This window comes from Vicugna pacos, chromosome X (assembly GCF_048564905.1).
Source record: "Vicugna pacos chromosome X, VicPac4, whole genome shotgun sequence".
In the NCBI taxonomy this organism is placed as follows: domain Eukaryota; kingdom Metazoa; phylum Chordata; class Mammalia; order Artiodactyla; family Camelidae; genus Vicugna; species Vicugna pacos.
In genome coordinates, this window is record NC_133023.1 from 80,825,702 (window position 1) to 80,838,931 (window position 13,230).

General features: G+C 45.9%; 1 protein-coding gene across 3 annotated transcripts in view; it reads right to left on the reverse strand.

Annotated features, from left to right (window-relative positions):
* Nucleotides 1-13,230, reverse strand: part of ATG4A (autophagy related 4A cysteine peptidase) — a 53,632-nt gene that overhangs the window by 1,516 nt on the left and 38,886 nt on the right. For 2 of the 3 annotated variants that reach the window (XM_031675468.2, XM_072955627.1), the window contains exons 5-11: nucleotides 10,791-10,892; nucleotides 10,482-10,554; nucleotides 7,849-7,928; nucleotides 6,970-7,157; nucleotides 6,770-6,848; nucleotides 2,374-2,519; nucleotides 1,108-1,164 (exon numbers count right to left, since the gene is read on the reverse strand). In XM_031675468.2, the coding sequence (XP_031531328.1) occupies nucleotides 1,108-1,164; nucleotides 2,374-2,519; nucleotides 6,770-6,848; nucleotides 6,970-7,157; nucleotides 7,849-7,928; nucleotides 10,482-10,554; nucleotides 10,791-10,892 (725 nt within the window). The remainder of the gene's footprint in view (nucleotides 1-1,107; nucleotides 1,165-2,373; nucleotides 2,520-6,769; nucleotides 6,849-6,969; nucleotides 7,158-7,848; nucleotides 7,929-10,481; nucleotides 10,555-10,790; nucleotides 10,893-13,230) is intronic. The other variant, XM_072955628.1, reaches the window with a different exon arrangement.

The window sequence follows — 13,230 nt, forward strand, 5'->3', positions numbered from 1 at the left end:
TGAAGTGTTGGCTCCTAAGAAATGCTGGGTAATCAAATCTGCCCCAAAAGAATATCGGTATGTACTGGCATGGTTTCAGTTTCAGTCCAACACTTATATGGCGTATGTCCTAATTTAAATGGCATCGTCTTATCAGAAAAGTTTCATTCTAACTTGAAATGTGATCTAAATCCAACTTTGCTGCATTCTGAAATGTACGTATTGCCTTTAGAATATAATTCTCCGTTATCTCTCAGCTAATTATTCACTGGCTTTCAGATTCAGCTAGGGACTTCAGTGTTAACTATGTGTTCACTTGTGAAGAAAAATCTTCCCGCCTTACAAGAGGCTCTGGGCTCCCATCTCTACAGTCTCTTTGCTTTGCAGATAGGAGAACATCATGTCTCCTGCCACCCCATCCAGGGCTCTGTACGCTACTCCCTATGATCGCCCTTCCTTCTTTCACTAAGCATTTATCAGTGTCTTCCACATATTTGGCATGTGTTAGAAGTAAAGGATGAGGGAGGCACATACAAAGATTGTGAGCCAACAAAACGATAAACACTCTTTGATATAAAACGCTAAAAAGAAAGAATACCTTGCTTTTGTATTTACACAGATTTCTGCAAATTGTGTTTCCTTTAAGGTGGAGTACGCCTATATTTTATATAAATAAGACAGTTAATAGAAAGGCAAGCCCCTTAAAACCATAATGGAATCCATTAAACTGCCAATGGACCACTAAACAAATAGAAAAGTAGTTTCGTTTCTTGAACCAGCTCTGTGTTATAAACAGAATAAGGAAGAATTTAGGCTGAGTTACATAAACTTGGCATTTTTAGGTTAAAATGGTGCAATATTAGTTGAATATTTCATTGATTCATAGGCTTAATGAGAAGAAACATTTAGTAGCTAAGAATATTGCTCACTGGACATACTAAGCAAATTACAAACCAGACATTGTTTTGGTTCCTGCAAAGTTAGGTGCAGTTCCACACGTCTTATTTTCTTTCTCTTGCAGTAAAGTCGTGTCAGGCTAGGTTTATGTTACTATGAAAAGTTGTCTTGGAAAAGAATTATACTGAATAATGTCTGTTTTTTAAGACTAAGAAAAACATACATCTTTACCTTCTGAACAAGGCTACACCAGCTATCAAAGTCTTTTTCTTCTTTGCAGAAAAATCCCTTGGGGGAAAGCAAAAGAACACAACTTAGAACAGGTCGGGGGCACCAAGGCAGGCCCTCTGTATTGCAAGATGGAGCCAGCTGTTGGCCCAGAGTTGTGATGTAGTATGTGGGCCGCTCCCTGTGGATGGGTCCTCCCAGCAATAAGGAGGAAATATGCGTGTCTCACTTGGACACACACGTATTTGTCTATTCATATTGATTCTCTCTCTCTGCTTCTCTCTCTTATTTTGCCCCCTTCCCTTTTACCCCATCCCTTTGAAATATAGTAATTTGAAGACCAATGTCTAAAGCATGGGGTTAATTCCATTACATTCAATGCACAAATATTCCTATCTATAAAGAATAGCCCATTAAAATCAGCAAACAAAAGCCAAATGGTAATTTTAGCTAGAGACATTACTTAATAAGGTGGCTTTGACCTTCAGGAAATTATCTATTAAGATAAAGAACTTTCAGCCTCCTTCTCTAGCCTCAGAACCATCCTACAGTAGTGAAAGAACTGTCTAAAACAAGAGGAGGACTCTGTCAGCTCTCTGTCACTGGTGCTCTGACAATTGGGCTAAAGTGGAAGAGAGGATGCAGACAGGCCTCGGAACCACTGGCTACTCCACAGGCAGCTGCCCCCTCGATGTGTGGATAGCAGTCAAATTTCCAGGGGGGGAAACCCTGCAGCTTCCTGGACTGTGCGCACAGAGGAATGGACACTGTCCACCCAGGAGGTCTTTCCCCCTTATCCCTCCCTACCTATGTCCCATCTTATTCCCTGTGCCTGGGTGGCAATCATTAGAGGGCAAGAATGAAAAGGGGGAAAGATGGTAATACTAATGATAACTAACATTTCTTGAATGCTTGCAACATGCCAGGCACTGTGCTCAGAGTGTTACACATAGCGTACCTCACACAACCCCACAAGCAAGGAAAGATTATTTTGCCCACTGTAGGGATAGGAAGGCCAAGGCTCAGAAAAGTTAAGGGACTCCCCATAAGTCCACAGCCGGTAGGTGGCAGGACCTAGATCCCAACTTGAGCAGTTCGGCTTCATGGTCCGTTCCTTCCCCGCTAAACTACACTACATGACCTCTCACGGTGGGTGGGGAGTGAACATTCTTCTGCCACACTACCTAGCAACCTGGATAACTTCCAGGGAATCAAACTGTGATAAGGCAGCACTGTATCTCTTGGCCCACCCAACCTTCAGATACCCACCAATGCTACAGAAGGATCCAAGTTCAGGATGTTCATTCGCTGCGGGGATTGCAGACAGTGGAAAGTCTGATCATCAACCGTTCCATTCTCTTCGGTGTCAACAAAGGTCTGGGTTGTGTGAGGGTCCAGAAAAATGAGCTCATTACCTGTTTTGAATGAGACAAGCTTAACTTTAGAAGAACCACCGGCCCTGGTCCCACTGCTCTCCTTGGGAGGAGGTGCTCTGGTTTTCCTAACCCCTCCCTTGGTGACAATGAGAATGAGATGACAGAAAGCCTGAAGTAGGGTAAACATGCTTGAAGGAAGCCACCTACACCCAAAGCCCATCATTCAATGAGAAGACTTGCCCTAGCATTTACATCTCTGCAAAATCCACATCCAAAAATGGAAAGGGACAGGTTTGGGGAAAGATGGGAATGAGCGACCACAGATGACATGGCGGGCTCTGTGAGCAGCAGTAGCCAAGGGGTGGTAGGTAGAATCACCAGGCCATGAGTCCAGGTGCCATTAGGGAGCTTCCTGACTCTTTCAACATTGGAAAACATCTTGCTCAAGACCACTGGTTCTTAGAGCTGTGGTCAAAGAGCACATCTGGGAAGGAAAAAGGCTTTGGCCTCCAAAAGAAATGGGAATGCTGACTCTGCTATGGATGAGATACCAGGGAGCTGAATTCTTGGCTTGACTAGCTAGCAAGTTAGTCATTGTTAGCAAGTCAGTAATTCCTGTCAGAAAGCACTGCCTTGGTCACATTAATATCAGTACAGACACGCCTCACCGGGAAAACTCACTTTGAGATGACTGATCATTACAAATGAGAGAAAAATCATGCTCCATTAAATTGAAAAAGCCTAGCCTAGTAATGCCCTGGGAGGGGTCTGGGATAGTAAAATCTCCACTTTTATCTGATATTTAGAGGGCAGAGAGTCCCTCTGATGCTTGTCAGCTGCATGCTGAGTTGGCCAAGTACCAGAGCGGGTACCCCAACCTCACTGGCCAGGCCCAAAAGCCATCTGGGCTCCTGTGTTCTAGACTGGGTTAGGCAAGCAAAGAGAGATCCCTTGAGGCAGGAGGATGGGGTAGGGAGGGACACCCCAAAGACCCTCCCTGGAATGGCATCCAGGATCATGTTGGGCACATCTAAGTGCTCCTGTTGGCAAAGAGTGTGTCTGGTGTCTGATGCAAACATAGGACACGTTTATCACAGATGAAGGACAGACCACTTCCCTCACTCTGTCTTAATTTTCTTATTTTTGAACTGGGGTCACTAGGCCTGTCCCAGTTACGTCACAGGGTCTGACCAGAATGAGAAGATTTCACCTCTGTGAAATGCTTAAAACACAACACAAACACAAGGTGGTCATAGAAGTAGCTTGCTGAGACTCAGGAGTATTTCCCTTCATATATAATATGGAAATCAGTGCCTCCAAATGACTTGCTTTATGAAAGTCAAGGTACATATTCCCCCAGACCAAGGTGGGTAAGATCAGTTAATATCAAAAAAAAGCCTCAAGGTACAAGGAAGAGTAACAACCACGACGTTTAGAAGGAAGCCTACCTAAGACCACAGAAAGGGAAGAGGAGAAAGAAGTTGTGCACAAGAAAATGTAAATCCAAAGTAGGGTCAGAGGCCAGTGTTTTTTTGGTTTGCTTGGGTTTCTTAAAACTTTTTTTAAAAACGGAGGTACTGGGGATTGAATCCAAGACCTCATGCATACTAAGCATCCGCTCTACCACTAAGCTATACCCTCCCCACCTCTGCCAGTGTTTGAGTTAAGGTACTGGGAATAATCACAGCATCCTCTCTGACTCTGGCCCTTTCCCGTGTGTGTGTGTGTGTGTGTGTGTGTGTGTCTGTGTGTGTGTGTGTATGTGCGTGCGTGCACACGCGTGCAGTGGAGCTTTGTGGCCTGCCCTATTTCTCAGAGTGCTTAAAAGAGATACAGTAGATTAAATAAAAAGTCCTAGAAACGATATGGGGACTAAATCAACGTCTCTAATAAGACCTAAAGAGAAGGGGCAGGCACGTCAACAATCTGCAGACACCGGGCTCATGCGACGGACCTCCAGGTGGCGACCCCCACCAAAATGCAGAGGACAAACATCTCTTCTCTAAGTGGAAAAAAGTCTCCCAGCCAGTTTCTCACCCTGGCCTGGTGTGTAGTCTTGCACACCAGGAGCTTCTCCCAGCTCCCCACTTGGGCAAGAGGGCACTCGAGAAGCAATGTGGTGTGGTGGGCAGGGATGGCCAAATTGGGATCAAACCCTGGCTTTGCTACTGTTGAGCTTGATGACTCTGAGGAAACAGCGCCTCTAAATGTTTCACTAGGTGTCAATGGAAATAATGACCTCTACCCCACAGGGGTGTTTGCTAACTCTATCTATCTCTCTACAGCTATCCATCTCTAACTATCGATATTAATTTGTATCTCTCGGCACATGTATACAGGTTTTAATATACAATATATAATATAATAAACAATATATTACAGTGATAATATAAGTATATGTATTTTTATACATGGAGAGAGAAGGAGAGAGAAAGAGAGGGAGAGATTGAGAGAGAATGCTCTGCAGAGTCCCTGGTGTAGAAAATGGCAATTCTCATCTCTTCCCTCCCTTTAGGCATTCTACCAATCTGGACCCCCCAGACCTGGTACAGCAAGGGGGTGAGTCAGAAAAGGGGTGTTGGGAGGACTTTGGAGCCTTAAGTGAAGGTTAAACAAAGGATTTATGAAAGTGAGTGGGCAAATGGCCCCTATGGAAACCTCTGTCTTGGGAGCTGAGGATTGCCCACAATTCTTTCATAAGTAGTCCGACTCCACAAAAGTCTCCCCGACCCAGTGGCCCCTGGAAACAGGAGGGCTATGCCAGCTTGGTGAATTCTCCCTGGGAAACTTGGGATAAAGGGAGGCCAAGGTGCCCAGAAATTCACTGAGATCCCTACAAAATTATTTTCCAATCTGTTTCCACCTTGTCCTCAAGCACAAGCAATAGAAAATAGAGTTCAGCAACATTTTCTTTGACAGGAACCCAAAAGCTTAGAAACAGAGAACATCTAAATATTAGGTTTTGTACTTAGAAAAATAAAAGCCTCCAGTTTCCTTATTTTCCATCAAGCTGTAGTTCTCAGGCTCGACCAGTAGATGGCAGCACTTGAGCCAAGGCAACTGCGGAGAAACCTCACCTTAAAGAGAGGAAGAGCAAGCAGAGGAAAGAGGCATTGCGGTAAGGCTGGCTCTTTGTTGAGGGCTTGACTGTGAGATGACAAAGCGTGTGAGTCAGGTGTCAGCCCTATTTTCCGTAAAAAGAACCTGAGACTGAAAGAGTTGTCACTCGTCCTGCTGTCACACAGCTAGCCAGTGGGAGACTAGCCACATCCAGGGCCAGGTTTGTTTCCACCTGCCTCCCTGAATCTCTGAGGGGGAGATGGGTGGGAGAGGAGCCAAGCTCATCTCACCCTGTCCTCTGCACATCCCTCAGGCCATTCCCTATGCCTGCTTTGGGCTCTCCCTCGCACTCTAAGCTCACAACTTCCTGGAAGCCCACTCCTGCCAGAGGGGTCCCGTATCACACTTCCCCAACCGCCTCACTCCCTCACCCGTGCTCTTCAGTCCTAACCAGGTGTCAAGGTCTCTGGTACTCGAAGCGTGGCGAGTGCCAGCACCACTGGCACTACCTTGTTAGAAATGCAGGCCCCCGGGCCCCACCCTAGACCTGCCGAACCTGCATTTTAATAGGCTCTCAAGGTGATCCCTGTGCACATGAAAGTTTTGAGAAGCACCAGGCTACCTCATCTTGTGTGCCAAGGGCCTTAAAGGTCTCTGGTCACAGCTAGGCTTCCAGAGGCGTCTACCGAAGGAGAGAATGCCGGCTGCTCATCAGAATCCGCGTTAGGAGGTCAGCAGCTTTAAGGCCGAGCCTCCATTATCAGAAAAGGGATACCTCTGTCTTCGCCTCCTCTAATTCCCACCTAGTCAGAGCTCTGAACAATGAACTAGCAGGCCGAGCTGCATGGACCTGGGAAGCCAGAGGACAGCTCCTAGCCTGAATGCTTAAGCCCAGATGAGATGGGGATCGGCAAGGCCAAGGGAGCCAAGCCCCGCCGCCCTGGGTCCCACAGGAATGAGAGACAGATCCTGAAGCAGTACTAGGACCTTGGAGTGGTCCAGCGGGAAAGCAGCCGTGGAACCATCTTATCAAGAGGCAAGGAAGTGGAAGCATCAAAGGGGGATCTGCTCTCTATTAGGTCCATGTAAGTGTCACTTTTCAGGCTGAAGACAGGATGAGCTACCCAGAGGCCACAACATCTCCAGGCTAGAATTGCCTGGTCTCCCGTGCAAACCTGCCCACCCTCCCCTAGCCCACAATGACTTACTTGTGATTCCTCTTTTCTTACCTAAGAATCCTATGAAATAATAGGCGTTATTTGGTTTTCCTCCTAATGCCCCTAAAGACTGTGGCATCTTAAAACACTCCTGGAGGGAAAGAGAATGCAGGATGCTCAACTCACTTGCGGACTGCTGCTCACGGATCTCCATGCTCACATGGTGGTGGGATGGGCAGGCGGCAAGGGGCTCGGGGCAAGGTGCGACTTACTTTGAAGGCATCAACATAGACAGGATTGATTTGGTTTATGCCCAGGCGAAGGGGCACGATGAGCAGCAGGGGTTTCCAGGCTGGGCGGCAGGCAGAGGGGCCCCTACGCTGGGTCGAAGCATTCAGAGAGTCGGGGGCGCTCTCAGCTGCTGTGTCAGCACTCAAGGGAAGGGTGCAGCACATCTTTTCTAGAAACAGAAGACAAGAGAGCTGGGCAAATAAGGGGGATCCAGCCCTCAGAGATGCCCAGGGCAAGACTGAGGGAGACCTCACATGACAGCCCCTGCCTGGAGGGCCCTCCCCTCCGCCACCAGGGCCCTGCGGCCCCACCTCCCGCAGGAGGCCCAGGCCACTCCTCCAGCCCTTCCTTCTCTTCCTGCTGGCAGCTGAACACTCACTCACCTCTCCTCAGATATCATGGGCTCACTGAGAGAATCTCGTTTCTCAACTAGACTGCAAGGGCCTTGCAAACAGGGATTGGGTCTGCTGGTCTCTCTAAGCCCGTGGCGGGGAGCACGGCGAGGGCTGCCACAGAAGACCTGTCGGTGGTTTAACTCATTATCCGCACCCGGGGAGTCCTGGAAGGAAAGTGTCTGGGACCTCCCTGAGGGGCGGCAAAGATCCTCTAAGTGTGTTCCCCTTTCAGAAAGCTGAAAGGGAAGAGAGAAAAGGGAGCAGGGAGTGATGAACCAGAGCCCTGTACTCCCGAAGCTCCTCTGCCCTGCTAGAGGCACAGGCCAGAGTGTGAGTGAGTGAGTGAGTGTGTATCTCTCCCTCTCTCTCTCCTTCTCTCTCCCCCAACCACACACACACTTTCTGAATGCTGAGGAAGAACGTCATCACCCACCACCCAACAAGGTCAACAGGCCGGGGACTCACTGATGTCCTCAATGACCACGGTGTTATCCATTGAAACATAAACAGCCAAGGAATTCCACTCATCAAATAAAGCAAGTTTTCTGCAAAGCAACATATGATGAAGTCACAATTGGAGAAGATGGAAATCTCGGCAGGAAGCAGTGCAACCTACGTGTGCCCAGTGTTCCTGAAGTTACCAAACGCTGAGCCACAGAGAAGTTGGGATTTGGGTCAGGTCTGGCTCCCTTGACTGAGCTCTGGAACATTCCCTGTCCAGTGACCTTGAAAATGGAATGCCAGAGTCACTGTTTCTGAACCTCAAAAAGAAGGTCCTGCTTTACAAAATGGAAAAGTCTGCCTCATAAAACAATGTTACTCCTATTGGGTGAAAGAGAGAAGTTACCAGTGCATCTGCTCCCAAGAGATTTGGTGTTCTTTTCTTAAATAACAGACATTCTGATTTTTCAAAAAAAAAGAAAACTGTTATTAAAATATCTATATTTGTTTAGGAGTATAGATAATACAAAGAATAAGCCCCAGAGAAATCCAGAGAGAGAGAGAGAAGTGATCTCTTCCACCCCTTCCCACGTGCCGTAAGGATGCTGTCCAAGGAGACCTGGGCCGAGATGGACTTAGTGCCCGACCTTGCTGGTCAATAGCGGAAGAAAGAGAGCGTGCTGAATTACATGACTTCAGAGGAAATTAGAAAGAAAATCCCTTTAAAAGGGAGATAATCTGAGGTCTGAGTAAAGTATCTTGCCTATTTCTCCCTTATCATGTTCTCCTCTTGCCAATCTGAAGAAGACATGTTTAACCTAGCTACTCTGGGATTCTTGGGTAAAACCCAGTCTCAATGGCCAAAAAAGCAAAACCAGACCAAACAAAAACCACGTTCTCTCCCAAACCGAAGTGGCTCCCAGGAAGGGGTTAATTACCATTATATATTTTTTTTAATTTTTCTTTTTTTGAGCATTTTTTTCTACAATTTCACATTGTTACAATTTATTTTGGGGGGGAGGAGGGAATTAAGTTTTTATTTATTTGTTTATTTTTAATGGAGGGACTGGGGATTGAACCCAGGACCTTGTGCATGCTGAGCACATGCTCTGCCACTGAGCTATACCCTCCCCCAACCATTATATTTTAATTTCACTCATTTTAATGTATTATCTTTCCCCAAAACAATGATGACATCATCATCATATGCTGTTGTTAATGATAATCATGATCATGATGAGTAAGAACCCACTTAAATTCTTTTAAAAATGTATGTTTCCATTTGCTTGTTGTTGGGAACCTCAAAATTTAGAAGGAAGAAGCAAATTCTGAGGGATGTCATTTAAAATCAACCATATCAAGCTGGGTTTGGGGATCAGCACAGCCATTCTAATCTTCTACACTTTCTACCCTGGGCTCCTACAGTGGTTCCTGAAATCCTGCCAGATCCTCACTCAGCAGATCAACAATGCCGCCAAAGGGCACTACAGACTAAGGCAAGAACGTGGTCTCAGAAAGGCTGCACTGTTGGCAAAGAGTAATGCCAAGCTATAGGTTCCCTCCGGTTCCCAGGAAATCCAGACTACTTTCCTCACAAGCACATTACCAAAGCATTCTAGTTCCCCGAAGGTTGGCTAATGATGGAAACAGTGCCCTATCTGTATTTTGCCTGGAGCAGGTCCTGCCATCACACTCCAGAGAGCCCGGGAACTGAAGTAGCTACACCAAAGAAGGCCAGGTGGTTTCCATCGTCTGATGCCTAAATCCAGCCCGATTCTGGCTGCCATTTTCACTCATTCATCAAGTATTTATTGAGTACTGCCATGTGCCAGGCAGCGTGATGTGCTAGTGTTTCAGGACAGAACCAGACAAATACAATATCTGCCCTCATGGAGTTTTTGTTTGGTGACAGGTTGTCAGGCAGGAGAGTGACAATGGATGAGGTGGCCTGCAGGTGTCGGTGCTGCTGCCATTCACCCCATTCATTTCCACAATGTTGGCCCTGGCCTCTCTGCTTCACCTATTGCTGTGGGAGGGGACTTCTGGGACTTACCAGGACAAGTGCAAAAGTACCACGCTGGGGTACCTTGAATCTGCTAAGAGATGACAAACTGATTCCAAGACTCTCTTGGGGCTTGTCTCCTCCAATAGGTGGTGAGTTCCTTGAGGCAATGACTAAGTCTAGTTTATTTCTGTACACCCAGTACTTAGCACAGTAGCATCACCCAGGAAATGTTGACTGAATCAATGAAGAATATTTTTTTTGTACTACTACACAGGGTGGGAGTCTGTGTCTTGTCTAGGCTGGCTCAGGCCTCCCCTCTTAGTATAAACCTTTTGGCTTCAAAGTGACCCTCAGGCTGATGGCTCCCTGGCATGTCAGCACCAGCCTACAGCAGGGGATATGGAGTGAGTCCTGAGGGGCCTCCACATAGACGGGTACCAATGACTCCAGCTCTGATATACCAAGACAGTTGTCCACATGTATTACACATTTTAAAGAACCATCTGAGCAAAATGGTCCAGATGTTTGGTAGCTTAGTGGGAGGGGTAGCTTAGTGGGATGGCAAGAACAGTTAGGTTGATGGGACACTGAGTTGGTGGAGGGAGGCATAGGAGACAGTAGAATAACGCACATGCCAGACTCTTTTACTTACTTTAACACCTGTGCAACTGTATTTGGTCCAAACCATTCGCCAATTGATTTCCCTTCTCCTACGCCCATTTGTGCTGTTTTTGTGTGGAAAAAATAAACATGTTAGCAAAAGGTCTTCCAACAAACCACAAACTCCTAATTTTTTGCATAAATAATTAAGTAGATGGACGACTTAGTGGAGCCACATATAAAGCAGAGGACGAGAAGAGCAAGTACAGGCCACGTAAGCTGAATTTCACATACAGTGTTTCTTTCCTCTTAATTGGACTACAGAACAGAGACAGCCTTTAAACTACTGATGTAATCTTACCCATTTGATGGATGGAGTAGCAACAGTCTTTTCTATCTAAGAAGCACTGTAGGATTCGTTGGTATTCTTTGGGTTGCTCTTTCTGTTTCTCCCAGTTCCAGTCTTTTTAGGGAAAAAGAGTTAAAATCATTTTTTATAGTAAGAGAGTTTATTATTTCTCTGCACTCTTACTGTGACTATGAAGTTAGAAGGAAAACAAAGGAGTTACACCTAGAAGATGAGAACAATCAGGTTAGAACATTCCTAAGAATCTTGAATATTTGATGACAAAGACATCTGTGAACTGATTTTTTTTCAAAGACTCAGTGGGTATAAAGTAAAAGCAAAACAAGAAGTTGACCAAGGAATTGGCTTAGCCCACGAGCTGGAGTTGGATAAATATGACCTGAAAACAGTGTCACAAGGCCTTTATGGTCAGCTACCCAGTGAACAGGAGGTCACCACAAAACCTCGGTATATCACCCAGACACCATAGTGTCTCATTTCCACACAGACAGCAATGGCTTTGGTCCGTATATTTTGACAGCAGTGCCAAAGGAGTCTCACTGGGGGAAGTGCTATTCTGACACACAGCCCTTCCCAGGGGAAGATGCACCATTCGCAGCTAAGGAAGCTTTAAGGGAAAAAAAAAATCCATGCTGCCATTTTTACACAACCTTTTAAAAAGGTCACACTGAGCTTTAGAAAAACAAATACCTTTGCTATCAGATCTTCAAGATTTCCTTATGACGAAAACTAAAATATCTGTAGGGATCCCATCTGCGCCTTAGACACAGTCCCTCAAATCCTACAGAGGCTACTTACTGCTCACTGAGGACAACTGCAGAAACCCATCATCGCCGTGGGCAGGACGCCCTACTCCCATTCCCTCAGCTCAAGGAACGCTGTCTAACAGGACAGATTTCTGAGCCTTAGTTTGCTTCCAAGACATAAATTTCTCTCTTGAGATTTTAGAGAGCGTTTGGATTCACAACTGAAATCTACTTGAAGCCAAAGGCTATTATCCCCAGAGTTTTCAGTACTCCTTGCTTCCAGTAATTTCTGAAACCAAAGTTTTCAACTTCGTATCCAGCAGTCTTCAGAGGGTGAACACCATCCAACTGGTTTTCATCACCTACCAAACTGTCCAAGTCGGGGGGGAAATCCTGGTTAGCTGGCTGCTAAATATTTACTGATGACAGTGATAAGTGAACACCCCACCTCAACTGTAAAATAACCAAATAGGAAGCACTCCAAAGTACTTCTTTATAAAATTACATCTTCTAATTCATCTTAGCTCTAAGATCTACTTTCAAATTATTCCTGCTACTTTTTGCTTTTATATTAAAACAATTGAGACTGCTGACTGTGGGCTTCTTCTCCCCAGTTTGCTTTCCACAAAACTCACTTCCAGAAGAATCATCTTGAAGTATTTCATAAGTGGGAAAGTTAAACACTAAGAACGGACCTGCTCCAAGAAGTATGTGTACAGTAGAAAAATCACTAGACAAGGAGTCAGAAGACCTGCCTTCTATTCCCAAATCAAAACTTTCTTGCTGTTTGACTCAGTTCCTAAGCCTCAGTTTCCTCATCTATAAAACAGATAGTATGCCACTACCCAGGGGACACAGGCACAGGATATCCTTAACCCTGAAATGAAGGCATTAAGCCCTGAAACCCGTGCATACCCTTCCCCAATCCTCTCTGGTAACTGCAGGAGGATGGGTGAAGTGGTGCAGTGGGGAAAAGGGAGTGTGTTTCTGTACCTCTGAATCTCAAGGAGCAACAACTGATGAGTTCAGCAGCCCAATCTCATCCAAGGTGTCCTTTCAATCCCTCATCCCCTAGTCAAACCAGACTTGAACCAAATGCCTGAACTGGCATCCAACCAAGGTCAGCCTACAGACGCCGATAGGGAAGCATGCAGAGGTCTTGAGAAAGCAAGACTCAAGAGCTCCAACAATGATTACCGGAAGGTTCTTAATGAAGCAGCCTCCTGAGGAAGCTAATTTAAGAATTCCTTCATCATCAAATGGCCATCGTCAGTGAACCCAAACCAAAATAGCGCCAGCTCCTGCATTAGGCACTTCCTTTAAGGTCACTGACATCCTTCATCAGGCAGATATTTTAAATGAGGTCAAAAAACAGACTTACCACCACACCCTCCTTCCTGCTCCTTTTGTTATCTGATCTGTTTAAGGACTCACTCGAACAATAGCGAAGATGGAAATTCTAAATGATACACCTGCCTCAACATTCAATTCTGTCCCAGGAAAATAACTCTCTGGCTTGGTGAGTCACAAGGAAATGCTGGCTGTTTCCTTCTCATGAGGCTTTGTTGACTTGTCAGCCTCCGACTTGAGCTGGCAGAGAGCACTTCAGGACCTGCAGTTTTGCTCCCTCAACACCAAGGCTAAACCACCAGCAATAGGTGCAGCTACAGAGGTCTCTGAGGCAGTTT